The sequence below is a fragment of the Panthera onca genome, chromosome C2, assembly GCF_046562875.1.
Source record: "Panthera onca isolate mPanOnc1 chromosome C2, mPanOnc1 haplotype 2, whole genome shotgun sequence".
Lineage (NCBI taxonomy): Eukaryota > Metazoa > Chordata > Mammalia > Carnivora > Felidae > Panthera > Panthera onca.
Genome location: NC_138347.1, coordinates 10,807,832 through 10,835,690, shown reverse-complemented (window position 1 = coordinate 10,835,690; position 27,859 = coordinate 10,807,832). Strand labels below are relative to the sequence as shown.

The window sequence follows — 27,859 nt, the reverse complement described above, 5'->3', positions numbered from 1 at the left end:
CGGTTACCCCCAGATCAGAAATACGTCCTATCAAAATCTAGTTAAGGGACACATTCAATCAGTGGCGAAGGGTGACAGCTGACAACACGGTTTGATTTTATTCCAGGGTTATTTATGAAATAGGATCCTGGGCTGGCACACTGGGCTTACTGGGCTCCCAGCTACTCAACAGGACGATGAATGGCAGCCCCCTCCCTCACGAGGCGGTCACTTAGTGAATCTGCTCGATAATCAGATTTGGCCACCCGACTGAAAGATGGATTTTCCAACATGTTTAAACGCCAAACATCGGCGGGTTGAAAATATGTAAATTCTCCTGGACACGACCGGAGGAGCTATTCTTAGAGAAAAAAAACACAAGAGCATGTGAGCGTTCACGGAAAAGTGCCCAATGTTAACCTTGATCAAGATTAATGTCGTCTGCTAAGAGTTCAGCCAATAAACCCTGGATTGTCTGGGCCTCTGTGGGCACGCACAGAAAGCACGTCGCCACGTGTCATAAGGGCTCCGGGGGGAAGGCTGCTTGGGATTCAGACGGAAGGCTCAGAGACAGACTTCCGGAACATTAACTGGCCTTTGTCATTCAGTGTCTTGCCTGGGCTTCTAGCAGGAAAGACAGCTCCTCCTATGACCGATCAGAAACGTTGTTGCTTATTGGAGCTGGTGGTTTTGCTGGGCAACAGGGTTTTCCTCGTCTCCCTCCACAAAGCAAATACCCAGACTCCCGATTTCAGTTTTCTCCATTTTCCGCTTTACTAGGTGATACACAGTTAGTGCGGTTAACCCTCCACGAACCACAGGAAAGCATCACACGTTTCTCAATGGCAGCTGACGAAGGAAGGAGTCCTTTGGAGATGGCAAGGTTCACAGGGTTCACAGACCGATCATCAGAAATAAAAGGGCACAGAGATCAAGCTTTCCGTAAAGAGGATATTGTGTTGATTTATTATAGACTGCAGTTAAAAAAAATATTTTGAGGTTAGCCTCTCCAGTTTAAAAGCACTTAGCCAGGAACACTTGAACAGCTAGGCAATGGTCTCTCCCTCACGGCCCCCCAACACCTCACCAAGTACTGTAAACAGGGTTTTGAGAACATCCCGTCAATTTCTTGACACGAACAACCTAATGCCTTTGCTTCTTAAAGAAAACCACCTTCCAAATTTCCAAAGCATGCACTGTTACTGGGCGTTAGGGATTTCAAAATGACAAATTTCGTTACGGTGTTGTAAGGCCAAAATAGAATACCTGTTTACCAGACACACACATTACGACCAGAAAAAAATTACAGACGTTAACCTAGTGTAACAATTCCATCAGGAATCAATGGGGAAAAAGGCACTGAGTCCCTAGCATTCCACCACATATCTACTATCCACTTGACATGCTTTGAATTCAAGTCCTGTCCGACATTTAACAGCGTTTTCTACAACATACAAGTCACAGGTAGGGTAATATTCTGACACTACAATTCCACTGCCGTATTTTTCACCCGAGTGTACAAATGGGACTGAAAATATGCTATCGGCTTTATTTACAGGTTTATCTCGATGTTTTAGTGGGGTTAAAAAAACAAAAATCAACTATCTCCACCAACGGTTCCCCAGAAAGGTATTTTGGCTACGATTCATGTGTACGAACCACCACGGAAAAGAAAGAAATGGAACCGATGTCTGACCCCAAACACCTAACCTAAAATTTCTCACCCACTAAATGCTGGCAGTGAAACTGCTGTTCTCTGCACTTTACGAAGTGAAACTCTACGTGGGAATTTCAGATCGACTTCTTTTGTCAAAGCACAAGGGCTATGTTGCAATGGATAGGATGCTGAATGAACGTATTCCAGGTGCATTCCACGTGTGAGTGCTGTCGCAGAGAAATCATGAATCTGGAAAGGTGATCGGTTGTTCAAGCTTTCCTATCTTCCCAAAAGATGTAACACAACAATGGCATAACTATACACAAACAGAGGTTAGTTCTGAAAATCCGTAATATACATGCACAAACATTAGAACGTGGTGGGGAGAAAAATGAAACACTACAATTCCCACACTGCATTGTTGCTTCCACAGCCTTTCTGCACCGGACGCTTTGTGGCTTCGCGGTGCCTTTTCCTACCAGTAGAGAGAGTCTGCCCATTGGGCTGGTTGGAAACAGAAGGTTCTCCCCACACCCAGGGATCAAGCCGCCCTTGACAAAAGACAGAACCTACCAGAAAAGAACAAGTACAAAACACGATCGGTTATCGGTTTTCTCGAGACGTGCCCAAATGTCCTCGTGCGATCACCTTAAACTTCAGTGATTGGCCCAGGACATTCCCGGAAGCCATGAACATTGACGGATGCCCAGCATTAGAACCAGAGGACAAAGCCTTGATTCTCTTCTGAGCAACGCGAACTGGAATTTCTGCCGCAGCGATCACGGCTGCCACATCCCCAGTCGTGAGCGGCCACTTGCACAGAAAAAGATTCCTCTCCGTGAGTGTGATTCGGAATACTTCTTCCTCCGGGCGCCAGTTCAGCTTAAGTGGAGAGGCGTATACTCTGGCCTTCTGGTCTGGATAATTTTTGGTTTGGGTCTCTTCATTCTTTCCGTCTCCTCCTCCTCCTCGTTCTCCTGATCGCTCTCACAGACGTGGACCACCACGCTGGGGGTGGTGTCGGTCGCTGCGTGCAATTCATACTTTTCCCCTGGGGAAAGAAGAGAAATGCAGGGTAACTCGGGCAAGGACCGGAGAGCCAAGAAACAAAAGCAAACGGAAGAGCATGTATGGGTCTGCTCGGCCTGGCTTCTGCGGACGTTCAATGGGGACCGAGGGACACAGCCAGATATGCTCTGGATTGGTATTTCTTTGGTGGCTCTAGCGGGAAAAAAAAAAATTACACACACACACACACACACACACACACACAGAGTCACCGTTATATATTATTTTTTCAGTCAAACACTGAATCCAGGCATATGAAAGCAACGGAAGGAGTATATTTTTTAATGACACTTAACGTGTCCACCAGGCCTCCTAAAATACCCAGATGGCTTCCCCATTGTGGTGCGATGTGTTCGGGGAGACAGTACACGAATAAAACGCGTTAGGAAAGGACATCGAGAGCTTCCGTCTTTTTTAAGTTTATTTATTTATTTTGAGACAGAGAGAGAGAGAACTCATGAACTGTGAGATCATAACCCAAGCAGAAATCAAGAGTCGGGGGGCACCTGGGTGGCACAGGGGGTTGAGCGTCAGACTTCGGCTCAGGTCATGATCTCACGATCCGTGAGTTCGAGGCCCGCGTCGGGCTCTGTGCTGACAGCTCGGAGCCTGGAGAACTGCTTCCGATTCCGTGTCTCCCTCTCTCTCTGCCCCTCCCCTGCTTGCGCTCTGTCTCTCCTTCCCTCTCAAAAATAAGTAAACATTATTAAAAAAAAAAAAAGAAATCAAGAGTTGGATGGTTAACCAACTGAGCCACCCAGGCACCCCATGAGCCTCCCTCTTGAGGCTCCCACCGAGGCGGTTCGCACTGGAGACAGGCCACAAGGGGGGCCCACACGTGGCCTCTGATTCCCTCCACTCAGGACCTGGAGCCCGTGCGAAGGCACGTCCCCTCACATTCCTGTGACCCTCCACGGCCTCCTCCGAGAAATGGGATAATTATGGCACTGACCTCACAGAGCTGCTCAGGTAAGTACAAGCTAAGTGCCTGGGACCTGCTGCATGGTCCACAGGCCCGTTAAGTGTCACCTGGTTTTACTAATGTTGACAAATAGGGCGCGGATCCTGACTGGTGGGAAGCGGGGAGTAGTAGAAATGCTACGATTTAAGCAGGTGGGGGAGGGCGGTTTGCTTCGGCTGGCTCCGCCCCCTCGGGGTGCAGAGGTGGGTTTTCCTTCAAGTTCTGTGTGTTCTTCCCCAGCCGGATTCCAGACCTTCTCGCCTCCCGCTGCTTTGGGGACGCCTCTGAACACAGAAGGCACTTTTCCTCATAAGAAAGGAAATTGCCTGTTCTCTATCTGGAACGTTCATGGCAATTGCATCTGAAAAGGTGAGCGAGCCTCAGTTCTGTCAGGGAGGGAATTGAGGTGGAGGGTCACAAGATCACGGCTGTCCGGTCAGGGTCCTTATCTACCTGCCCATCAGCCAGGGTCCAGAAAGCCTCAGTGTAGGGCCACATTTGCAAACTCTTTGCAATCCTGCTGGCGGCAAAGCACGGCCCAGTATGAGATCTGGTTCCAGCTCACTGTCACGTAAACTAAGGGCGAATGGATTGGATTATGTCTGTTTTCTGAAAGGGCTTCTCAAATCAGAAAGGAGGGGTAGGTTCTGGAGTGGGAAGAACTGCCTTCAGCAGCACTCCTTGCCCTTGGAGGATTCTGTCACCTCCCCCAGCTGGAGGACCCGTTTCTTCTCTTGTCTAGCGTCCCGGCAGACTCCAGCCCTCAGCTCGGCTAAGGCACCTCAGCCAGGAGCTCGCGCTTCCTCGGACTGGCCAGGTCCACCTTGACCTTGACACCACCAGCGGCAGGGAGTAATGGGATTCTAGCTTTCTCCCACGGAGGCGATTTCCGCTGGGGGCAGTGTGTTCAGAAATGTAATCTTTTCAACACGAAACTGCTGATGGTCCGTGAAATAAAACCCTCAATCCAAAGGAGTATCATCAGATTTCTGGTCCAGAAGAAATGGTCTCAGTATTTGTTTGCTCTGTGGATAGGGCAGGAGCTCAAACTGCTTCACCCCAAGACGTCCTCACGAACCTGCCCGCTCGCTCACCCCAAACCCAGCAGGTAGGACAGGAACCACCAATATCGGATTGTTTCCAAAAATCATGTGTTGGGCGCAGCCTATGGGCCAGGCACGTTTTGAAGTGCTTTCTACACAACGGTCTCAACGTATGGCTCACAGCTCCGCTGGGTAATACCCACTGTATGGAGAAGAAGACTGAGGCCAGAACACCTGTTATCTCCCCGAACACTCACACGTTCGTCCCATCGGAGGACTGAAGACTCTTCTTTCTCAGCTGGGGAGCACCCCAATGGGGCCAAGAGGGGGCGTGCATGACTGGGGCCCTTTCTTCACTACGCCCTACAGCTCCCTTGAACATTCAAAGGAGCAGGTGAGAATCAGACCAACCACCTTGACTAAAGATGAAATTTCTAACGTGTAGGGTGGTTTGTTTTCCCTTTCCAAGTCTAATTGCTCATCCTGGAGTGACAGGGCCTGGGGCTGGTGCTTAGTGGGTGACGGGAAGGATTCCCGTGATGCTGGCAAGGAGGGGTCACGGTGCTTGGTACCCATGACCCGCTAAGGAATGAGGCCAGAGGCAGGCAGGTGTGCGTGTCCCCAGCAACCTGAGTTACAGTCGCAGATGAAAACAACTAGAAACCATTCACAAAACACGCGGGGGGCCACGGTGGGGGGAGGCGCTCCCTGAGGCAGGTGAGCATCTCCGTCTGGGCCCGTGAACGCCACCTCTGCCCATCTGTCTCCCTGCTCCCACCCAAGAGCACCGCTTACCTGGCCCTAGCTTGGAGATAGCGTATAACAGATCATAATTTATGACAGGAGTAGCGTCTTCCACTTGTTTCCAACCAACGGGCGGCGAGGCAGGAGGAGAGATCAGAAACTGCTTGTCCGGATTCGGGGGGGCCAGGTGGGAACTTCCTATGTGTAACGTCTGCGGACAGAAAAAAATACAGGCGCATGGTTTCTGGAGGACAGAACCCAAGCGAGGCGACAGCGCTCAGTGACAGCTTGTGGAGGACAGGCGCAAAAGGACAAGCCTACGTCTGGGCAGCAGAACGCATGCGGTTCCGGAGGGGGCTCGTGACCCAGTCCGTATGGAGAAGGCAAAGGGGTGACGGCACAAGCATGGTCAGAGCGCCCTCCCAGGACTGGGACCCACAGGCACAGGGACTGCCAGGAATCACCACGGACCGAGACTGGTGGAAAAGGAGTAGCGTCGTAGTAGAAATGGACCAAGTAAAGCACTGTTGCTGACGCCACAGGGATCTCAGCCATTTCTTCTAGCTCCTCAGGGCACAAAGGCAGAACAGAGGCTCCAAGAGGCTAAGCGACAGCTCTAAGATGATACAGCCTCTGGGAGGGCAAAGTGGGGCTGGGGTCCCAGGGCCCCCGCCCACCCGGTGGTACCCCGCAATTCCCTTCCTCTGCGGTTCCAAATCAGATGCCAAAAGCAAAGAAGGAAAAAAAGATCCACCTGCCAGGAGATTAAAAAAAAAAAAAAATACTATCTTGAGAATGCGAACTGGTGCAGCCCCTCTGGAAAATAGCATGGAGGTTCCTCAAAAAATTCAAAATAGAACTACCCTACGATCCAGCAATTGCACTACGAGGCATTTATCCAAGGGATACAGGTGTGCTGTTTCGAAGGGACACATGCACCCCCATGTTTATAGCAGCCCTATCGACAATAGCCAAAGTATGGAGAGAGCCCAAATGTCATTCATCAACTGATGAATGGATGAAGATGCGGTATGTATGTATGTACGTATCGGCAATCAAAAAGAATGAAATCTTGCCATTTGCAACGTGGATGGAACTAGAGGGTATTATGCTAAGTGAAATTAAAGACAGACGAGTATCATAAGACTGAATATGTGGAATTTAAGATACAAAAGAGATGAACATAGAGGAAGGGAAGCAAAAATAATATAAAAATAGGGAGGGGGACAAAACATAAGAGACTCCAACTGAGGGCTGCTGGAGGGGTTGTGGCTGGGGGGATGGGCTAAATGGACAGGGGGCATCGAGGAGGAACTTGTTGGGATGAGCACTGGGTGTGGTGCGTAGGGGATGAAACACTGGATTCTACTCCTGAAATCATTATTGCACTATATGCTAATGACTGGGATGTAAACCTAAAAAAGTTAAATTAAATTAAAAAAAACTAAAAAATAGCATGAAACGATAACCCATGGTTCTAGTCTGGGCTTAGAAGTCCTCTCCGTGCAGTTAGAGGGCTGCCCAGAAAGATGTTGTATCAAAATCTTACCAGTTTGGGTTTTATTTGTATTTTAATCTCCCACTCCCCCCCCCCACACCCCCCCCACCCCCCCACCCCACCCCCCCCCCCCCCCCCGCCAAATTTTCACACTGAGTGTGCATTTACTTTAATAATCAGAAAAAGTGGAAGGACAAAGTCATTCTAAAGAGCCAAGGTCAAAAACCCGTGCTTTGCTCCGCCACCAGGGGGCAGCGCATCCTAGCTCTAATTTATACTTGAAGGGCCTGCAAGGGGGCCTCCTCCCAGGGTCAGGAAGTGTCTCCACAGGTTCCGCTCCTCTACTGGCCTGGGGAGCTCAGAGCTCCCGTGGGGACGAGCCGTAACCAGAAAGCTGCACCTGAGAAGCTCCTTCCCCTTCCACAACCAACCTGTTGGACCCCAGATGCAACAGCATATAGAACTTTGTGAGCTGCCTTGAAAATGGGTCACCTTATCATTGAAGGTCTGGAGGGTGGGGGAGAACCAGAAGGGTGGTGAGCAGGAGAAACGGCAAACCCATTCACAGCCCATTCACAGCCCTTCGAGAGCGACCCGGGGCTGGGACTCCTGCCACCAGGAGGCTTTCTTCGCGTTTGCTACCTGTCTGGTTAACTCTTTTTTTTTTTTTTCCTTTTCCAGCCAGGCCTGGCAGCCTTGTGCCGACGCGGCTGCCCGCACTTGGCAGAAGGCTGGTTCTCCACCGAGGGAGGCTCGGGGCTGCTGAGAACCTGCACAGAGTGAGGCCCCGCTCAGGTCTGCTCTTGGTCTGAAACAAGTCAGTAGCCCTAACCCTTGAGCCAGTTCCTGGAAACATGCTGCACAAATCTTAGAGTGTTAGACTAGCCAGGCCCACAGCCTTGTACTCTTAACTACCACCCTCCTGAATGAGCAGGAAAGGTTATCCCAGCGCTACTCATCCCAAGGTCAAGGGCCATTTTGGAGGTCGCCTGCTTTTAAACACATGCTGTTGTTTGATTTCTTTCTTTTCTTTCTTTTCTTTCTTTCTTTCTTTCTCTTTCTCTCTTTCTTTCTTTCTTTCTTTTCTTTCTCTTTCTCTTTTCTTTCTTTTTCTTTCTTTCTCTTTTTTCTTTTTCTTTCTCTCTTTCTTTCTTTTTCTTTCTCTCTCTCTCTTTCCTCCCTTCCTTCCTTCCTTCCTTCCTCTCTCTTCCTCTCCCTCCCTCCCTTTCTTTTTTATTTTGAGAGAGTGAGAGAGAGAGAGAGCATGCAAGCGGGAGAGGAACAGAGAGAGAGAATCCCAAGCAGGCTCCACGTTCAGTGCAGAATCCAACACGGGGCTCGATCTCAAAACTGTGAGATCATGACCTGGGCTGAAATCAAGAGTCCGGCACTCAACCGACTGAGCCACCCAGGCACCCCATGTTGATGTTTTCTTAAATAGGCGGGACATTCAAAATTTCGAGTATGAATTTTGCCTTCCTCAAAATGAATTCTTAAGAGTTTTTAATCAACCCAGCCGGGCACGTTGACCAGAAAGTCTGTCCACGATACACTGCTAAGTAAAAGAGAAGGCTGTAGTAATTCCATTTTTTTTGTGTGTGTGTGCAAGCAAATTAACTCATACTCATGCACTGGTGTGTTTGTATATGTGAAGGGGAAAGTGGGTGAGGATTCACACTAGATTTTCAAAGGTGGTTATGTGAGGCGATGGCTTTGAAGGGGGAGTGGGGAAATGTATCTACCTATTTAACTTTAGGGACTTTTGTACCATACTTGGATTGTTTCAGTTAATCTGTGTGGCTTTTGTCATTTAAATGACAAAATAAACATGCTTAAAAAAAGGGTGGAGATGTAACAATGTTCACTGCAGGGTTATCTGTGATAGTGAAACATTGGAAAACAAGACAAATGTCTGACAGTAAAGACTGCTTAAATATGTCTGAAATATCTGTACGGTAGAATATTACGTACCTGGAAATGATCTTATTAAACACATTTTAATGTTGTGGTAGAATGATCACGGATGATACACAGTGAAAAAGGAAGGGTACAGAATAAGATCTACTTAACAAATTTTTTTTTTTAATGTTTATTTTCAAGGAGAGAGAGTGTGAGCAGAGGAGGGGCAGAGAGAGGGAGACAGGGAATCTGAAGCAGGTTCCAGGCTCTGAGCTGTCAGCACAGAGCCGGACGCGGGGCCCAAACCCACGAACCGTGAGATCGTGACCTGAGTTGAAGTCGGACGCTCAACTGTCTGAGCCACCCAGGCGCCCCCAGGATATACTTTTAATTCCAACATTGCAATTGAAATGCGTATGCATTAAAAAAAAAAATCAATGTATAACATAATCAATGTCTAAGATACTTTTAAAAAGGGTGAGAGGGAGAAGCAGGTGTATCACTGCATTCAACTCACCTGGGCAAAATATAATTTCATTTCCTTTCCAAGAAATTCAGTCTTATGCAGCTGGAGTCTGGCATCCGCCGCAGATAAGGGGTTGCTGAAGTTTATTCTGACCCGTTTGAAGCTCTTAAAATACTGAAAGGTGATATCCTTGTCATATGTCCTAAAGAGGGATTCAAATTTGGCCTGAAAAGTAATAACAAAAATAAAAGGAGTTAAAATATACCCGCATAGGAGTCCTGACGACTACATCGCATTTCCACTTGAGGAAGGGAATTATTCGTGTCATTTCGAGAACACCCAACTTCTTTCTTAGACAAGAAAAGCCAGCCTTACCCCTTCAAGGAAGATTTGCTTTTGGCCCCTTTAAATTCTAATACAGGTGATTTTCTCAGAAAGTTAGAATGTAGGATTTCTTAAGTTTATTCAGTCAGCGAAACAATTACCAGTGGCAGAAACATTCTTTTGAAAGTAGGAAAGGAGGACATTCCAAGGATGTCCAGCTTGGTAATTTGTCACCCCCCCCCCCCCCGCCCCCAACAATTCCTTATGTCCAACAACCTTCCCAGGCCTAGTGATCTCCCACCCCCACTACTCAACACAGGGAGTGGCTGTGTAGATCAGATGTTTCTTTAGGGCTTAAAAACACTGGAACTCATTTGAAAAAAACAAAACAAAACACTGGGGGGGTGCACCTGGGTGGCTCAGTCGGTTAAGCAGCCAACTTCAGCTCAGGTCATGATCTCGTGGTCTGTGGGTTTGAGCCCCGAGTCAGGCTCTGTGCTGGCAGCTCAGAGTCTGGAGCCTGCTTCTGATTCTGTGTCTCCCTCTCTCTCTCTGCCCCTCCCCTGCTTGCTCTCCGTCTCTCTCTGTCTCTGTCTCTCTCTCTCAAATAATAAACATTAAAAAATTTTTTCTTTTTAATTTTATTGCATTGGGAAACAATGAAGTTAATAAGAAACCCTGCATTTCTCAGGGTAAAGGAAGAGGTTTAAAAAGAAATCTCCCTATTATTTTCCCACTGAGTCTGTTACTTTTTAACTCTCTAAAATAATACTGGTTTAAAAATTAATGTACTGCCAATGGACCCAATTCTTTCTTTCCTTTCAAAAAAATTTTTTACTTATTTAAATTCAAGCTAGTTAACATACAGCGTAGTATTGGTTTCAGGAGTAGAACCCCCATCCAGTGCTCGTCCCCAACAAGTGACCTCCTTTATGCCCAGCACCCATTTAGCCCATCCCCCGCCCTGCTCCCCTCCAGCAAACCCTCAGTTTGTTCTCTGCAGTTGAGTCTCTTACTGTTTGCCTCCCACAAATGGATCCATTTCTGCATGCGGGCTACAATGTATGTATATTTCTAGCTCTAGTGTTACAATGCCTAGTGAAAATTACAAAACAGCATGAGTTCTTAGGATGGAAATGCCCAAGTCCAAGGGTGTTAGGCTTAGATTCAGGAAGGAGCTCATCAGCTTTCTGGGAGAAGCTGTGTGGAGAGTCCCCTGCTGGGCTGGGTCCTAGGGTGGTGGCTTTTGCGGGAGGGTGTGGGGCGAGATGGGAGACCACAGCGAGGTCTCAAGGCTCCAACCAGAGACCGAGTTGATAGACAGTCAAAACTTCCAGAAGGATTGTATGGACGGTGAGGCGTCCTACCCTCCGAGCCTTTTCTTCCAGACTGAACAGGAAGGACAGGTGGTGGGAAGTCTGCGCAAGGCAGAAAGGGCCGGCTGAGGGTCCCATTGGGGGAGGGGCGCGCCTTCTACAAAGGGGACCGAGGTCGAGGAGGAGGCGGGCGGGGCGCACCTAGTACCTTGGAAACCTGCGGAAAGCAGTTTCTGCAGAGGGGAGAGGGGACGCCTTACCAGAGAGAACATTTTCAAGAATGTTCAGTGCTAGAGAGAGGCAAGGGCATGGGACTTCCAGGCGCAAGAGGCTTCACGGGCAGGACAGGACTTGTGTTCCAGCGCGGGCGGGGGCGGTCAGCCCGTGCGCACCAGGCAGGTTGTTCCAAGGGTGGGGGTGGTAACAACTCACCAACTTTCTCTCTCTGAATCCCGTGGCTTTGCTTTCGTTTATGAAAACCTCTGAGGGGTTTTGCAGAGGCAAAGAATGAGAAAAATGTTACACAGCAGATGCTTCCCAGAGGATTTCATCTGGCTGCTGGCGGACGTTTTCCCCACCTCTCTCCAGCAGGAGCTCAGGCAAGTTTCTGGCGCAGGGTCTGTGCATATATATTTGGAATTTTGCATGACCTCATCAATAGGCATTGTGACCCACTGTTTAGTTTTGGAGTTATGATTCAGAATTTAGGGGGGATGACTTTGCGGAATATTTTTAGAATACAAGTCAGGGCTCAGGACCAGACCACAAGAGAAAGCACAGAGTCTGTTAAATCCACATCACTATGACGCCATTCTCCTAAAAAAATAATCTTATTTGTTCTGACAGCTGGGATCTAGCTCTTATAGTTGCTGGATGCTGTCCCTCTTTGATTGAATAAAGAATGATTTTACTCACATAAGGCTAATATGAAATACGTAGCTTTTGTGGGATTTTCACACATAGAATGTGCTGATATCTCGTTCAGAAACCACAGTCCTAGCTCTCAAGCATCATACACACTCGTGCAGTTCAATTTGATTAAAAAAAAAAAAAAAATCCTTCACATGTCCCAATATGGCATGGGCTCTAAAGCCTATAGCGCGAACACCACTCCCCAAACACAACACACAGAACTCACTCATATACAATATTGTTAAAGATCAATTAGACAGCTGGGTAGCTACTGATGGAAATCTTACATCTTAATCGAATGAAGAAAAGCACGGTGATTACAATGACTAATTATACTGATTACCACCAATGAGAGCTGCTTCCCCACACTTAAACTTAAGATATTTATCCAGTTTTATTGTTTGCTATGGCTGCATTTTCCCTAGCTAAAGGAAGCTGAAAACTTGAGGACAGGCCCTTGTAATTACCACAGACATACAAATAGCTTTGCGATATTTATTTCCTAAGATAAAATTACATTGTTCTGATCTCTAGATGTCAAAGTGAAACGCTCTGTTCACGGCCAGAAAAAGCTTCCGTCTAAAAGTTTGCTTACAACCTACACAGAATGAAAAATACAAACCATGTTAAAAGGTTGCATTACTGATTGGTCAAGGGACCTGGATGTTGTCAAATATTGAGAGTTTTAAACATTCCTTCACAGTTAATCCCTCGGGCAACAGCTTTGTTTGATAAAGCACCAAATATTTTGGACTTATTTCAAAACCCCCAAACCCGCAAGACAGCCACATCACACCCCCGCAAATATTTCAGCTGCTAGTTCCAATTAACACAGTGCTTTGAAACCTCTCAAAAATCACATTATATTAGAAGCCTTACCCTGGTTTCACTTTCGCTGAAGATATCACTGTTTGCCACACAGGCAATCAGGGAGCTAAAGCTGTAGTTGAAGTTTCTAAAGTGCATCTTGCTTTCTTAGGGCGAAAGCACTAGCGACTCAAGCAGTCAAGCCCCAAGTGACGGTCCCTTGCAAGAGGCTGGAGGTTGTCGCTCCAGCAGGCCCTTATAAAGCACCGAAGTCCAGCCCCCTGGGAAAAAAAAGCACCGCTTCTAGAGCATCCTGTTTGGACAGCAAATTCCTGAGTCAAGTCCTGCATGCTTTTAGGCAGACAGAGACAGAGTGTAAGTTTCTACTGGAAAGAGGTGACGTCAACACCTTAGTCATTTTCCCTATGCTAATTAACTTTGCTTGGGGAGGATGGAAAAAACAGCCAAGGTTTGCCTTGCAGCTGCTTTATCAACTCCTCTTGCAACATAGTTTCCACTGGTAGTAATTCCATTCAGCCACTCAGACACCATGCTCCTCAGCTGAATGGGACCACCCTTCTTAAGATGGAAAATGTTACGGAAGAAAAATGAGGAAGGTCTCAGCAGTAAACAGTAATTAGCCTCTGGGGGAGTTTTGAGCCTTTGGGAAACCTGGAAACTCAAGCCTTGGCTAGTTGTTTGATCCCTGTAATTCCCTGAAAACCTCAATCCAAGTTTCATGTTGGGGTATTAGAGAAAACGTTTTGAAATCTTTCTTGGTCAATGAACTCTGTTTTTAAAGAAAAAAGAAAGTGGAATTCATTTTGAAATATGGCGCTTTTTTTCCACCCTAATTGAACTTTACTGGATGAATGTCCCCATTCTCACTTGTATTCCACAGTGGGAATGTGAGAAGAGCTCCTCAAGCAATCCTGGAATTCTTCACTGGAAAATTTTACTATTGTAATCTGGAAACCAGGAAGATGCAACACTTTGATCATTTTCTAGGAGCTACTAGATTCAGAAAAAGATACAAACACATTTTAGAGAATCTAGCTTCTGGAGTTGAGAAAAGAAAACACTGAGATCAGCTGTCCTGTTTTTGAGACACATAGACTGAAAGTTGCAATTTTCTTCTCATAGAAAAGGAAGAAGAAATGGAAGGAATGCATGCTAAGGTTGGAGAGCGTACCTGAAAACGGGCCCCTTTTCAGGTGAAATATCTGCCCCTTCTTCCCAAAGGCTGCAACTCTGAGGTGCTAAGCACTTTTCCAGTTTAGATCCCTGTGGCAGCCTGGGTCCTCCGTCCTTCCCAATCTCCCCAGTTGCATTATCACCTAAAAGCACTCACGTTACTTCTAAAAGCATTGTCTAGTCCAGCGGCACACAGAGACACCTCCTAAGCTTCCAGAAGTTAACTAGAACTCTGCCATTCACATGTAAGAATTAACTTCAGAGAACCATTAAAGTTAGCCAATAATATTACTGTCTCCAATAATGGAGCAAAACGAAACCGGAGCATTTATCCCTCCAAAGGAGGAAAAGTCAAGTCTTCTTGGATGAATGAGCATTGCTTAATTTCAATGCGCGCTGCCTTACTGCCAACTGTAGAGTTATGTAAGAAACCAGTTATGGTGTTCGCTTTGCCAAATTACCCATAACTCCCAACCCGAAAAGATCTAAATGCATATATTCTAAAACAGTTTGGAACACTGCGAATAGTACGGGTATGCCTCAAACCGCACGGGGATACGGTCGCATGAGATGGTGCTTGGCGATGGGTAGCGTGTGTTTGGGCGTGCCGTATTTTCAGTGCTGTCGGCAGCCTGTCCCTGACACACGCACGTTGTGGCGGTGGTAGTGCGGGTATGGGAGGCGTTGGTGGGGGCGGGGGGGAGGGGGGGGAGGCGCTAAGGGGAAAGAAAGGGAGGGGGAGGTAGGACACAGGAGCCTCCTTCAGAGAGGCTGGGGAGGGCTCTGAGGTGCACCGCCCCTCCCCCCTGCCCCCGCCACGTCCACGTCCACCCCATGGTCCCCCTCCACCCCCCACCCCCTCACCCCCTGCTTTTTCTCTTTCTCCTGGAATCCACCTTAGCAAATAGAGTTAAACGGCGGTCAGAGGAGAAAGAAGAGGCAAATTTCTGCTCTGAAAAATAAATGATAAATGATTGCTCTCTCACTAGGCTGCCCCAAAAGCCTAATGTGTGATTCTGTACCTGCCTTTGACTTGATTTTAAGGTCCATTTGGATCAAATTGTGATCCTGAGTGCTCCCATGTTTACACCCAGAAGAGGCGCTCAAACCAGTGACCAACTGTAGGGGGGCTGAAAAGAATGCTTTTCGGCAAAACTCCTTGGGTCACAAAGTGACCAGGGCCTTGGACCAGAGAGGGGCACCTACGGTCCCCCAGCACCGGCTTCCTCAGCCACTGTGTGAGAGGCATGGAGCAGATAAGGGTTTTCGAAGTACGTCACTGAATGGCAAGGCTCCTTCATGGCGCTCCAGCCCTGGCTGCAGGGACGTTATAAAGGGATAGGACACCTGTCTCGTCCCTGTACCCAGAGGCAACACTGCTTTAAACGCATCTCAGTTTCCCTTCATCTGCTAATCTGACAGTTCTCATCAGGAATGCCCACTCTTCAGGGCAACTGGGTGGCTCAGTCGGTTAAGCGTCCAACTTCAGCTCAGGTCATGATCTTACGGTTCGTGGTCATGATCTTACGGTTCGTGAGTTCAAGCCCTGCGTCCGGCTCTGTGCTGACAGCTCAGAGCCGGATCCTAGTTCAGATTCTGTTTTTCCCTCTCTCTCTGCCCCTCCCCATGCTCTCTCTCTCTCAAGAATAAACATTAAAAAAAATTTTTTTTTTAGGAATGTCCGCTCTTCAGCTGCTTGTCTATTATACGGGAACTTGGATTTCTAAGTGTCCTATGCAAAAGCATTACATTGTAAACAGTGCCTGTCCTCATGGAGGATAAAAATTGTTCCAAAACAAGTATTAAAAAAAAGTAGACGTTCCTACATGTGTATCCCTTGTCATTTGGGAGACAAGTGCATTCCTGATTCTTGTTTGCTAGTCGGATAGAAGTGATTTGAAGAAAGCAGGGCCTAATGTCTCATTAGAGCTCTTGAGAAGCATACCAAAAATTGCACTTAAAATAGTAAAACTGACACCAGAAGTTGAAGAAGAAATGAAATGCTTTAGTCAACTGAAAGCTTTAGATGTTTTGCATTTCTTCCATTCGTGCCACAAAAATCCTAAATTCATCTCTTTAACTTGCAGTAAGAGCATATTTTCACTAAGAAGTTTTTTATTTTCAGGGAGGAAAAACTGAGGTTTAGGGTGAATTCCACCATTTCCATTACAGCATTCCCGAAGCAGAGTTAGGATGACCTCAGCGCGTCCTTATAAACCCCAAGGAGGGTGCACCTCTGCCAAGAATGTGCCACCACCAGGGAAACGGTTCTACGAAACGACCAGAAAGGGAAACTGAGTGTGGACCTTGATGTGCAAACCAAAGCAGAGCAAAGAATGGGGCAATTCACAAAAGATCGGGGCGGGGGGGGGGGGGGGGGGCCGGAGGGCGGGGCGGGGGACATACCTGACTGAGATAAAAGGTACCCGTTTAAAGAGCATTCATCTTGAACGCTAATGAAACTCGGAGCTTAGGTGAGTTTTTAGCTTCTGAGATAATGGAATTGTTTTATTGTTGCTTCATATTTGGAGCCCTTTCTGCCTCTGACGTGGAGCTTTGTTCCTCCAACCTCGGTTACTGTACAATGGAGAGACCTAGGACCTCACGCTTACTCATCTTTACCGTTTTCCCAGTCTGATCGATGCTATTAACCGAGGGGGGTGTTCCTGTCCTCAGCTTGTAACCCTGGTTAATATCCAATTCAGCGGTGGAGCGGGATCGAACAATGTGATGCTGGCAGAGCGCTGAGCAGGGCGCCTGAAACACTACCGCGTCTCTGTTTCCTACTTCACCTGTCGTGATACTGAGGTTGAGAAGGGCACAGTTTATTTAAGGGAGCCAGGACTCACCCTGGTCTATCAACGGCAGATTCCAGGCTGGTTCCAGGGAACCACGGCACCGTGCTCCCCTGGCAGCTGCGCCTTCTGGTGTCGGAGCTCATTTCCCCACCTCTGTTCTCTCAGTTGCTCTGGCTGGACTGTCTAGGGCATCTTGGATGTCTTCCTCTTCTAGGTGCCCTGCCCGCAGGTCCGGGGAGAGGTCTGTGGATTCTCAGTACCACCCTCCACTTTGCACTCCCCGCACAGCACTTCAGGCGGCTTCTGAGACTGCGGTACCTTTCTAACAGGCCTCACGGTGGCCAATTTCTTATGGCTCCAGGATAGTACATAATTCCCACAACAGGTAACTTCCCGAAGCCGAGCTTGATCATGTTTCTCTCCCATGGGACGAACTTCAGCGACTTCCCATTGTTCCTTAGGTTGAAGATGACGACTTTTACTAAGTATTCATGCATGCATGCATGCATCCACCCATCCAACTATCCATCCATCTGTCCATCCATCCATCCATCCATCCACCCATCAACCCACCCATCCCATCCATCCACCCATCCATTCTTTCACCCAAGCAGTTTCTTAGGTATTGGGGATTCAAGGGTGCACAAAACAGACAAAACCCTCTGCTTTCACGGAGCTGACATTCTAAATGGGAAGAGAAGGAAAAGAAAAGAAACAAGATAATTGGGTAAAGTACACAGTGTGTTTACACGGTGGTAAGTGCTGGGGGAAAGGCACAGAGAGGGGACACGAAAAGCTGGGGAAAGATGTTGAAAGAGAGACTGGTCAGAGAAGGCATCCCTGAGAAGGTGACATGTCGATGCATCAGATCTGAAGGAAGTGGGAGACTGAACTGTGGGATGCTGGGGAACAGCATTCTGGGCCTGGGAACAGAATACACCAAGGCGCCCAGCCAAGAGAATCTTGGCACATTCAAGGCCCTGCAGGGGAGAAGGGTGGAGAAAGCGGTTGGGAACAAGGCCATGGGAGCCTTTGAGCCCTGAAAGAACTCTGGCTTAAATTCTGATTGAGGTGGCAGCCATCAGGGGGTTTTGAGCAGGACTTGACTTCCATACAACAGAACCACTCCAGTATCTTAGTTCAGAATAGAGCAAACGGCAGGGTGGAAGCAAGAAGCCCAGTGAGGCTTGAGGCCTTTCCCGGCCATGGAGCCCTCAGCTGTGCCTGTTTTCCTCACTGCCCTCAGCCAGCTACTCTCTTGTCTCTCTCCTCTGCCCATCAGACCCCTATATATCCTTTAAAGCCCATCACAAACACTGCTTCTCTAGGAGACGCCCTTCCGTTAACCCAGTGACCCTCTGGGCTCTCCTCCTAGTTACCTTCTTATCTGGCAAATCTCCCTGACTGCAGCGAAAGCCACATGGGGGCAACAGCACTCATTCTGTGCTTCCTGGAGATGCTGGTAAATGTTTGTGACATTCAGAGACTGCCCCAGGGAGGGCCCATCTGAGTCCCACAAAGAGCCAGAATTCACCAGGCATCAAAGGGCCATGGCCCTTGGTGTTCCTGACTGAACGGTGTCCCTGTGTCTTTGGTTTAAGCAAAGGCCATGCCACTCCTTTTTGTCACAGGACGTGGTGTAGCATCGGTAAAGGCACATGTGTGCTCAGAGGGTGCCAGTCCCATTCCGGGACATATGTTCTCCGTCCCTGCTGTGTGGGAGCCCGCAGGTCACCCAGGCGGGGTGGGGGGGGGGGGGACACTGAGCCATCAAGTCCAGACTTGGGGGCCCCACCCCTGGGACGCTACTGGAGGCCTATGATTCTTCGGGGTCTCTGGCAGCCGTCTTGAAAATCTTCTGCATGTGGGAAGAACATATTCAGCTTACTATATTTTCACTTCTTTTAATGCCACTGATGTCTTTTTAAAATGCCTATTTTTAGGGTATGTTTTATAAGGTGCCCAGTGTAGAGCTGAAATCGTGTAGAATTTATGAACAAAAATGCTTTCACTGGCAGATGTACTAAAAACTCTTTTACCAATGAGATTCATGATCAAAACCCAGGGAGACCATTTGTCTATGCGGCAGTGTGATTAAATCCCCATTTTTCTTTGAGCTTTGCCCTAACGATCCAGGAGAAGAAGGAGAGCAGGAAAAATATTCTTCTTTTTGATCTCGGAAGGAATCTCCATTCTTGTTCTCTGTCAGGAGGAATCAGGGAATGAGCTCAGGGAGGAGGCCAGATTTGGGCTCAGGAATTTATTGCTTTTAGCACTACTTTATTACTGGTAAAATCGGCTGTGTCACAGGGAGGGGCCTCCATTTCAAAGCAAACGTAAAACAAAGCAGGTGACCTTTCTGCTGATGGGCTCCAAGGTTCTAACCAGAACCCCCTAAAAAAACAGGCAGGTTGGGGTTCTTCCACGACAGAGGGTGACGCCCGCCATAAGAATTCCAAATCTGCAATAAGAAAACCGTCTTAAGTGAAGATCACTTCTACGTTTAATAAGCACTAATCCTCTGGATCTGCAGGGTAACGCAGAAGAAATGATACTAATACTAAGCTTCAGCCTGGCGCATTTCTGATAATTTGAAAAATAGAAGAGTCTGACGTATCTGCTACTTTGCACGGATTAGTACAAGAGAGTATACACATAATTAGTATTTCTGGGAGAACACAGAGCTTTCAAGGACTTAAATATAGAATATGGGTGGCGTATTGAAGCCAGTGTCAAAAAGGATCGATGTATTTTTTTTTAATGTTTATTTATTTTTGAGACAGAGAGAGACAGAGCATGAATGGGGGAGGATCAGAGAGAGAGGGAGACACAGAATCCGAAACAGGCTCCAGGCTCTGAGCTGTCAGCACAGAGCCTGACGTGGGGCTTGAACTCACGGACCGTGAGATCATGACGTGAGCCAAAGTCGGACGCTTAACCGACTGAGCCACCCAGGCACCCGAGGAATGATGTATTTTAGCAGAAGGGCAGGCATACTCTGTTAAAGGTTATGGTAGAGTGTTAAAAAAAAAAATGCAATCATCAAAAAAGAAGAAGAAGAAGAAGAAGAAGAAGAAGAAGAAGAAGAAGAAATAAAATGAAATAATCAGTTGATTAGGAAAAACTAGGGATGAGAAGCATGTTCGAATTTATACCTTAAAAAGGAGGTCAGGGCTCAGGCAAGATTTCATCTCGGTTGTTAAACTCCACGTGAGCTCAAAATCCCATTAACTTTTGTTTCCTTATTACCTCAATCTTTCCTTAGTACAGAAAGGTTAAACAACCCTCTGTGACTTTTTGGAAACGCACGGCTTAGGAGGCCGAAGACGGAGAAAACAGCCATAGGCAAATCGGAACTATGCTTAATGAGTGGCCTGGAGACCAGCGGACGTGGATTAAGGGAGGTAACGTTTATTCAGAGGTGACTGTGGCCAAAGCCACCCTAATTAATCATCCCTTATTTGCTCTCTTTTGTCGAGTCCTTTCCCGACCCACCTCGCTTTAATTACTGATTTTAATTTCTGCCTTGATGCCTTCCTCAATTGGGGCACAATCTTGTGGCAGCAAAAACCCCTGGGCAGGAAGTGTATGGGAGCAGGCTAGCGACAATCTGCCCCTGTGCTTACCGCTCATGGGGCTGGTTATCTCTCATTCCAGCCCTGCATTGATTCATTCCCATCAACTAAACCAACCCCCCTTTTAAGTTCATTTACTTATTTATTTAGAGAGCAGGGGAGGAGCAGAGACAGAGAGACAGAGAGACAGAGAGAGAGAGAGAATCCCAAGCACGCTCCACGCTGTCAGCACAGAGCCCAACTTGGGGCTCAAACTCACAAACCGTGAGATCACGACCTGAGCCGAAATCAAGAGTCGGACGCTCAACTGACTGAGCCATCCAGGCGCCCCATAAACCCCCTTCCATTCAAAGTATGAGCTCTACTTTTTAGTGTGAACGCTGACGGAAGAACCCGGATCCTTTCGTTGCATATTCCATGCTCATCCGGAAGAACTGACCCAACCAGACGTGGGCAGGACGTGGGCCGCCGGGAGGCAGAAGCCACGTGTCATTCTAGTAGCTTCTCCCGCGGAACCTGGCACAGTGCTGGGGTCACGCAACAGCCTATCGATACCCGGTGAATGTCTGGTTAAACAAGCAGAAGATGAAAAAGTGAGAAGGTTGTGCAAGAGAGAGGAAAGAGGGGAGCAAAATCAAAATCCGTAAAACCAGATAGAAAACACAGTTTTCAAAACCTTTGCTCTGCAGAGTTTGTATCCACACCCAATTTAAAAACTCAGGAGTCAGCTCAGAAATTGTTCCTTGCCAAATGCGGGAGAAGAGAAAACTGTGTCATGAGTGCTTTCCTACTATTTCCATTACCGCCCCCAGGCCCTGTTTTCCTGTCTGTAGCCGAGAAGTTTCTAACAAGGCCACAGCTTAGGCTGCCTTCTTATGCTTTCGTTGCCTTCTTCCCTGATTATTTAAAGTCTGAAAATAAGTTGCACGAGGAAGTATATCCTGTCTTCGTAAGAATGGCACAATGATTTAAAATACGCTAACGTATATTTAAAAGGAAATATACTGGGGCTCCTGGGGGGCTCAGTCAGTTAAGCGTCCGACTTCGGCTCAGGTCATGATCTCACAGTCTGTGAGTTCGAGCCCCGCGTCGGGCTCTGTGCTGACAGCTCGGAGCCTGAAGCCTGCTTCGGATTCTGTGTCTCCCTCTCTCTGTTCCTCCCCCACTCTCTCTCTCTCAAAAATAAAGATTAAAAAAATTAAAAAAAAAAAGAAATATACTAAAGTATACTTAAAAAGAAAAAAATTATCAACACAGAACAAAGGAGACTCCACCGCAACTTGGATATTAACACGCACCATCAAAAAAGAGAATGGTTGCACCAGGTTTGTTGTTAAGGAAATTTGGGCATTCCTGTCAAGTGACTAGAACTTGGGCACACATCTTACTCCGTAGCATCTGGGATAGAAGAGCTGTCCCCTTAGGTCTAGAATTGCCAGCTCCCCAACACTTAAAAAAGTTAGTTGTCAATATTGAAAAACTGGGAAGTTTCACATAGAAACAGAATGTTTAACATTTTTTTAATGTTTTTTTGGGGGGGGGGGGGTAGGGGAGGGGCAGAGAGAGAGGGAGACACAGAATCCGAAGCAGGCTCCAGGCTCTGAGCTGTCAGCACAGAGCCTGACGTGGGGCTCAAACTCACAAATCACGAGATCATGACCTGAGCCGAAGTCAGACCCTGAACCGACTGAGACACCTAGGTGGCCCTAGAAATAGAATTTCTGGCTTCTTTGCGGGGGAGGGGGGGGAAGGGAAGATGTGTCAACTCAGGGCCCAGAGACCCATATGGTGATGGCTGAACTGGTGGCTAAACCCTGTGCTCTCCAGATATCATTGTCCCCATCACTCCAGACCCCAAAGGCATTTGAGCTTTTGGCCTCTGGCTTAATTTAGGAAGTCATCAAAAATAGCTTAGTCCCTTGCTGTGAGCCAGACACTGAGAGATAAGGATACACACGAAGGCGCTCACCCATCCACCCCCCTGGCTCAAAGTGTTTTATGTCACATAATCTACTTCAAATAATGCATTTATTTGTTAAGAAAATGTTTTAAATATTTATTTTTGAGAGAGAGAGAGAGAGAGAGCAAGCTCCAGCGGGGGAGGGGCAGAGAGAGAGGGAGACACAGAATCTGAAGCAGGTTCCGGGCTCTGAGCTGTCAGCACAGAGCCCGACGCGGGGCTAGAACCCACGAACCGTGAGATCATGACCTGAGCCGAAGTTGGACGCTTAACCAACTGAGCCACCCAGGGGCCCCTCAAATAATACATTTAGACAGCATGTCCGTTACGCCTCACAAGGCAATTCTTCGTCTTTTTCCTTCTGGCCCATTCACTGGCACAACACATTTTCATAAGTGACTTCCTGGGCATTTGCTGAATGTTCTCTCCCGCCTCTGAAATTATACAGTAATGAAAGCGACTGGTGGAGACATTATTATAGGGATTACGTAGATTCTGCTCAAACAACTACAAACCACAGTTGGTTTCTTTAGCAATTGTTAGGAAGACATTGGGTCATACCAGAGACGCAGCCAGCATGGCTAAGAATCAGAACCTTAACCCACTTACAGATTTCTGCAGAACTCGTTTGTGATTGATGGAGGCAGAAAGGTTCTGTCATGAATGGCCTTAGAAGACAGGGTTAGAGATGATCCGAAAGTAGACAGAGTTCCAGGTATTTTCAGAGTGAGGCTTTTAAGACAGTTCTTTAACAGACCATTTAAACTGCCTTTGTAAAAATCTAGGATCCAGTTTAATCGAACTTCTTATGTTGAAATAAGTCTTAGGAAGATGGTGCCTGACTTCATCCTTTATGTTATTTTATTTTTAACGTTTATTTGTTTATTTTGAGAGAGGGAGAGAAAGCATGAGCAGGGGAGGGGCAGAGAGAGAGGGAGAAAGAGAATCCTAAGCGGGCTCCACACTGTCAGCACGGAGCCCAATGGGGGGGGGGGGCAATCCCACAAACCATGAGATCACGACCTGAGCTGAGGTCAGGAGTTGGATGCTCAACGTGCTGAACCATCCAGGTGCCCCCTGACTTCATCCTTTAAAGAAACCTCCCCCAAGAGTCTATAGATGGAATACAGGGTCATCAACCGCTGGGGGGTGGGGTGGGGATGGGGGTTCTGAGGACGACGCGACCCTCACTGGAGCAGAAGAAGGGCTCGTGCTGATGCCCCCACACTGGTCAGCTCTGGGAAGGCAGTGACCTTGAGAAGGGGTGGGGAACTTAGAGAGATGGGTGGCTCTGCTCAGCTGATATAATCCCCCAAAGGGACAACTGCCAAGGGCAGCTGGGTGGCAAATCCTCTATTCCTGAAGGGTCCTGGAGCGTGTCACTGTGTTCGCCAACCAACCAACCGAAGAGGGAAACAAAGGCAAGAAAAACATAGTTTAAGTTAAATGTCCTTACAGCTTGCAGCCCACTGGTAGACGTCTGAAACATGGAAAGCATGACCTTCCTCAAGGACCTCATGGCTGCCTTAGTGCCTTAACGTGTGTGTTTTATTAAAGACTAAAAGTAACCTTATCTTAACAGCGCCAGCCCCTCAAGGTCCTGAAAAGCCTTGCTTCCAAATTCCCTAGAAACTTACTGTCTCTCTATCCCTTCTCCCTCCGCAAACTCGAAAGTATTTAATCAGTCCCTCCTCACAATCCTGGCACAGCTCTTTCTGCCCAGGGGTCCTGTCCCCATGCTGTAATGAAATCGCCTTTTTGCACCAAAAACGTCTCAAGAATTCTTCTCTTCTTCCTCCTCCTTCTCCTCCTCCCCTTCTTCTCCTTCTTTTTGAAGTTTATTTATTTTGAGAGAGAGAGAGAATGAGAGAGAGAACAAGGGAGGGACAAAGAGAGAGGAAGAGAGGGAGAATCCCAAGCAGGTTCCACGCTGCCAGCACGGGGCTCAAACTCACAAACCATGAGATCATGACCTGAGCCAAAATTGAGAGTCAGACGCTTAACCGACTGAGCCACCCAGACGCCTCTGGAGAATTCTTTCTTAGCCATTCGCTCACGAACCCCATTTTATAATTTCATCACAACCAACCACCAATCGTTCCCAAGATCAAGGAACCAACAAGTTCCAAGGTCAAAGATTCGTACACTAAGTTAATCATCTGAACTATCCCACAAGTAGGACAGACTTTAAACTGGACTCCATGAAAATACTACTGATTTTACTCCAGATCATTAGGTCATTGATCCACGTTAAGGAACTTGAAAAAAATACAGTTAAAAAAAAAGGTAGTAAACTCAACAGTTTCAGAATCTCAGTATTTACCATGTCAGTTGAAGCCCCGACAATTTTACTCCTATGAATTTATTCTACAGAAAGTACAGAGCTGTGGGCAAAGGTTTAGATGCAAACATATACCCTGCAATCCTGCTTGTGCAAATAACATACCAAAACCAACCAGTGGCCGGCTAATATGCTGAATCCATTCCACAGGCTACAGAGCCCTTCACACCAAGGAGGTGAAAACTAACGACATAAAAAAAAGATGTTCACAACTTACTGTTAAGAGAAAAGAAAAGCAGGTTACAAAGCGACGTTTATTGCTGGGATCCATTGTGGCGAAAAGAAAAAATATGCATGTTAGTTACGATTGCAGGGTTTTCCTTTTGTGCCTATTTGGACTGACTAGTATTACTGTTTGGGCTTACAGTGAACATTTATTACTTTTGTAATAACACGAAGGCTTCTCTGTCTGCCCTCCCTTCACTTTCTCTTATGTATCAATGGTCACAGAAACCGTGGTTAACAGATAACACTCTTGCAAAGTTAGACGGTTAGGGGGAGAGGAAATTTACCCCCCCTATTTCTTGCACAGCGGTGTGTGGCTTGTGGCTTTCATTTCTTTGCCCTGTGAATGTTTGTTACCCACGATTTCCAAACCTGGTGTTCTTAACTCGTTAATATTTTGGGGGTGCCAACTGTTGAGAGAATCCCCTTTCTTACTTACCTAAATACTTTTCAAAAACAGGGATTTCACCAGAAAATACTGCTTTTGTGTTTTCTTCGATAACCTCCTTGGCCAGCCATTTTTATCCCGTGAAGTGGCCAACCACTTAGTTGTGTTGGCTGGAACATTCTCACCGGAGTCCGGGCCACCGCGTGCCAGGAGACGGTCACGTGACTGTCCTGCTCCCTGGTGTTGAGCTGCGCGTTAGCATGACCAGATCTTAAGCAGCACACTCAACTCAGCAGGCTCTAGGGCGGTGGCTGGCAGAGAGTTATCTGCTGGTTTTTGGAAAATCTCCTATCCGGGCTTTGCAAATGACCTCCAGCATGATGCCTTCTCCAAGCAGAGCCGTCAGATTCTTTCTTGTCACTCCCATGTCCCCACATCTACCCCTTCCTCATCTGTGTTTTCCCCACTCTTCTTGCTGACCCAGAATCACAATCGGAGCTCTTTCTTTCTCCTTGGGACGGCCCTGCCCTCTGCGTCTCCCTTCTAACGAGACTGGAATGTTACCTAATGAGCTTTTCCCCCCCCATTACAGCGTTAATGATGACAGCTGTTCAAGTATAAGAGCTCTCAGAGAATTTGTATTTAATCAGCATATTATGGAGATCAAAGTCTCGTCCGCAAAGGAATGACTGCATTGCTAAGAGGAAAATTCCAGACAGCAAATCGGTTACAGGGGGGAAAGTCCCCTAGACAGGTGGGCTTTTCTGAGGCAGGGTTCTACCTACGTGGAGATATTTTGAGCACCTATATTGAGTAGGTTCTTATGTGAGCTGTTTGGGATATAGAGCAGACGTTCGAGCATCAAGAAAAATGATTCATTTGTGTATTCATTCAACTATCATTTATTAATCTCCAGCCTTGTATGACCTTGAGCAGAGAACCCAGGTGCCCACGTTTGGGCTTCTGACCACAGACCTGTCAGCTAATAGATGCGTGTTGCGTTAAGCCACTGAATCTGCGGTAACTGATTATGCAGTTACAGAACATATTTAATGAATCAGGATCTGGGTTTTTATAAGTCCTCTAAGTGATAGGATACACACTCAAGTTGGAACACCTCTGGTGTACATAAAGGGCCCACACAGCAGAGCTCGGCAGGCAGCTCTGAAAAAGTTTTTAAGAGTACAAAAGAGGGGCGCCTGGGTGGCTCAGGCGGTTAAGCATCTGACTTCAGCTCAGGTCATGATCTCGAGGTTCCTGAGGTCCAGTCCTGTGTTCAGCTCTGTGCTGACAGCTCAGAGCCTGGAGCCCGCCTCAGATTCTGTGTCTCCCTCTCTCTCTTCCTCTTCCCCACTCGCACTCTCCCGCGCTCAAAAATAAATACACATTTTTAAAAATTTTTTAAAAAAAGAGCACAAAAGAAAAAAAAATCCCTCGACTTGCCCTTCAGGTGTAAGATCAGACTGACTGCTGGACGTTCTGTAAATGCCAGACGAGGGGGCCATGCAAAATTCCCTTTCCCCCCATTCAACCTAAGGGTCACGGGCAGTTAGAGCTAATACTGATAAAGTAGCTGCAGAAGAAAAGTTCTAACGGAAGCGGGACCAGGAAGGTGGACCGTGTCCCATATTCTGAGAGGCTGAGAGGGAGGTTGACCTGAGTCTCTGAAACTATGAAGGTAGGACCTACTTCACAGGGTGGTTGTGGGGCCCCTGTCGTTAAGACCCCTGGTGTTCAAAGCGATTGCTCATTTAGTTGGATTCATAGCTACCATTTTGGTTACAATTTCTGGCTCTTGCTAAAATCCCTGCCTGTTTCTTTTCCCCATCCTTCTTTCCATCTCTCTAGTTTGTTCTTCCACCCCCCTTTCACTGCCAGGAGGGCGCCTTCACCTGGGGCTGCCTCGGGAGTGACATGGAGGACACCATCTTGTGGGTACCGCCTTGAGGGTACCGTCTTGTGGGTACCGTCTTGTGGATGGCCATGGGCGCCTTTACGTAAGCTTAGGGCAGCTCTGTTTATAGGAGCGGATGTCCGGAAATCCTCGCCCAGTTCTCTGCATGCTACTGGACAGCAGTAGAGCAATAGGACCTGGCATACAAGGAGGAAGACGTGCCTTGGGAACATTCTAGAAGGTGAGTCTTGGAAAATGCACCACCACAGCCTCTTTGAGACGTTCCTAACTTGGATATTACAAAACAGCCCGTCTCTCTCTTCCTGCCAGCACTGCTTGGGCCTCCGTTCACTCCCAGGAGAAAATCCAGCATCCAGACCACGAGTGGCTCCTGGGACCTCTCGGCGCAGGTCCTGCCTTGCCCTTGCCACAGCCCAGGTCCAGCCACACTGACCTGGTTCATCACTGCTCCCCAGGCTTCTAAGGCTCAGGGCTTTCATCCAAGCTTCTTCCTCTGCCTGGATCACCTCCTGCATCTCCTCCTAGCCAAGTCCCACTTGAATAATAATTTAAATATCATCTCTGGGGGCACAAAAGTTGCTCCTGGGCCCCCAGATGTGGCAAACTCTTCTGTTAAGCATTCCTATTCTTTCCTGGCACCTATGATGACTATAATTGGTTGTGGGTTTATCTTTTCAACATCTGTCTTCCCTGCTGTGCACTCCCCAAGAGTTGGAAAATGGCCGTCCAACCATGTTTTCAATGACTTGAAAACGTGACATAGAGCACGGAGTTAGCAATTTACACGTG

General features: G+C 47.5%; 1 protein-coding gene across 3 annotated transcripts in view; it reads right to left on the bottom strand.

Annotated features, from left to right (window-relative positions):
• Positions 1-916: 916 nt before the first annotated feature.
• The window catches only part of RCAN1 (regulator of calcineurin 1), a 99,483-nt gene continuing 72,540 nt past the window's right edge, over positions 917-27,859 (bottom strand). For 2 of the 3 annotated variants that reach the window (XM_060640447.3, XM_060640449.2), the window contains exons 2-4: positions 9,367-9,540; positions 5,504-5,663; positions 917-2,687 (exon numbers count right to left, since the gene is read on the bottom strand). In XM_060640447.3, the coding sequence (XP_060496430.1) occupies positions 2,515-2,687; positions 5,504-5,663; positions 9,367-9,540 (507 nt within the window). In that variant the 3' untranslated portion in view covers positions 917-2,514. Of the gene's footprint in view, positions 2,688-5,503; positions 5,664-9,366; positions 9,541-12,746; positions 13,009-27,859 lie in introns of those variants that run through there. The other variant, XM_060640448.2, reaches the window with a different exon arrangement.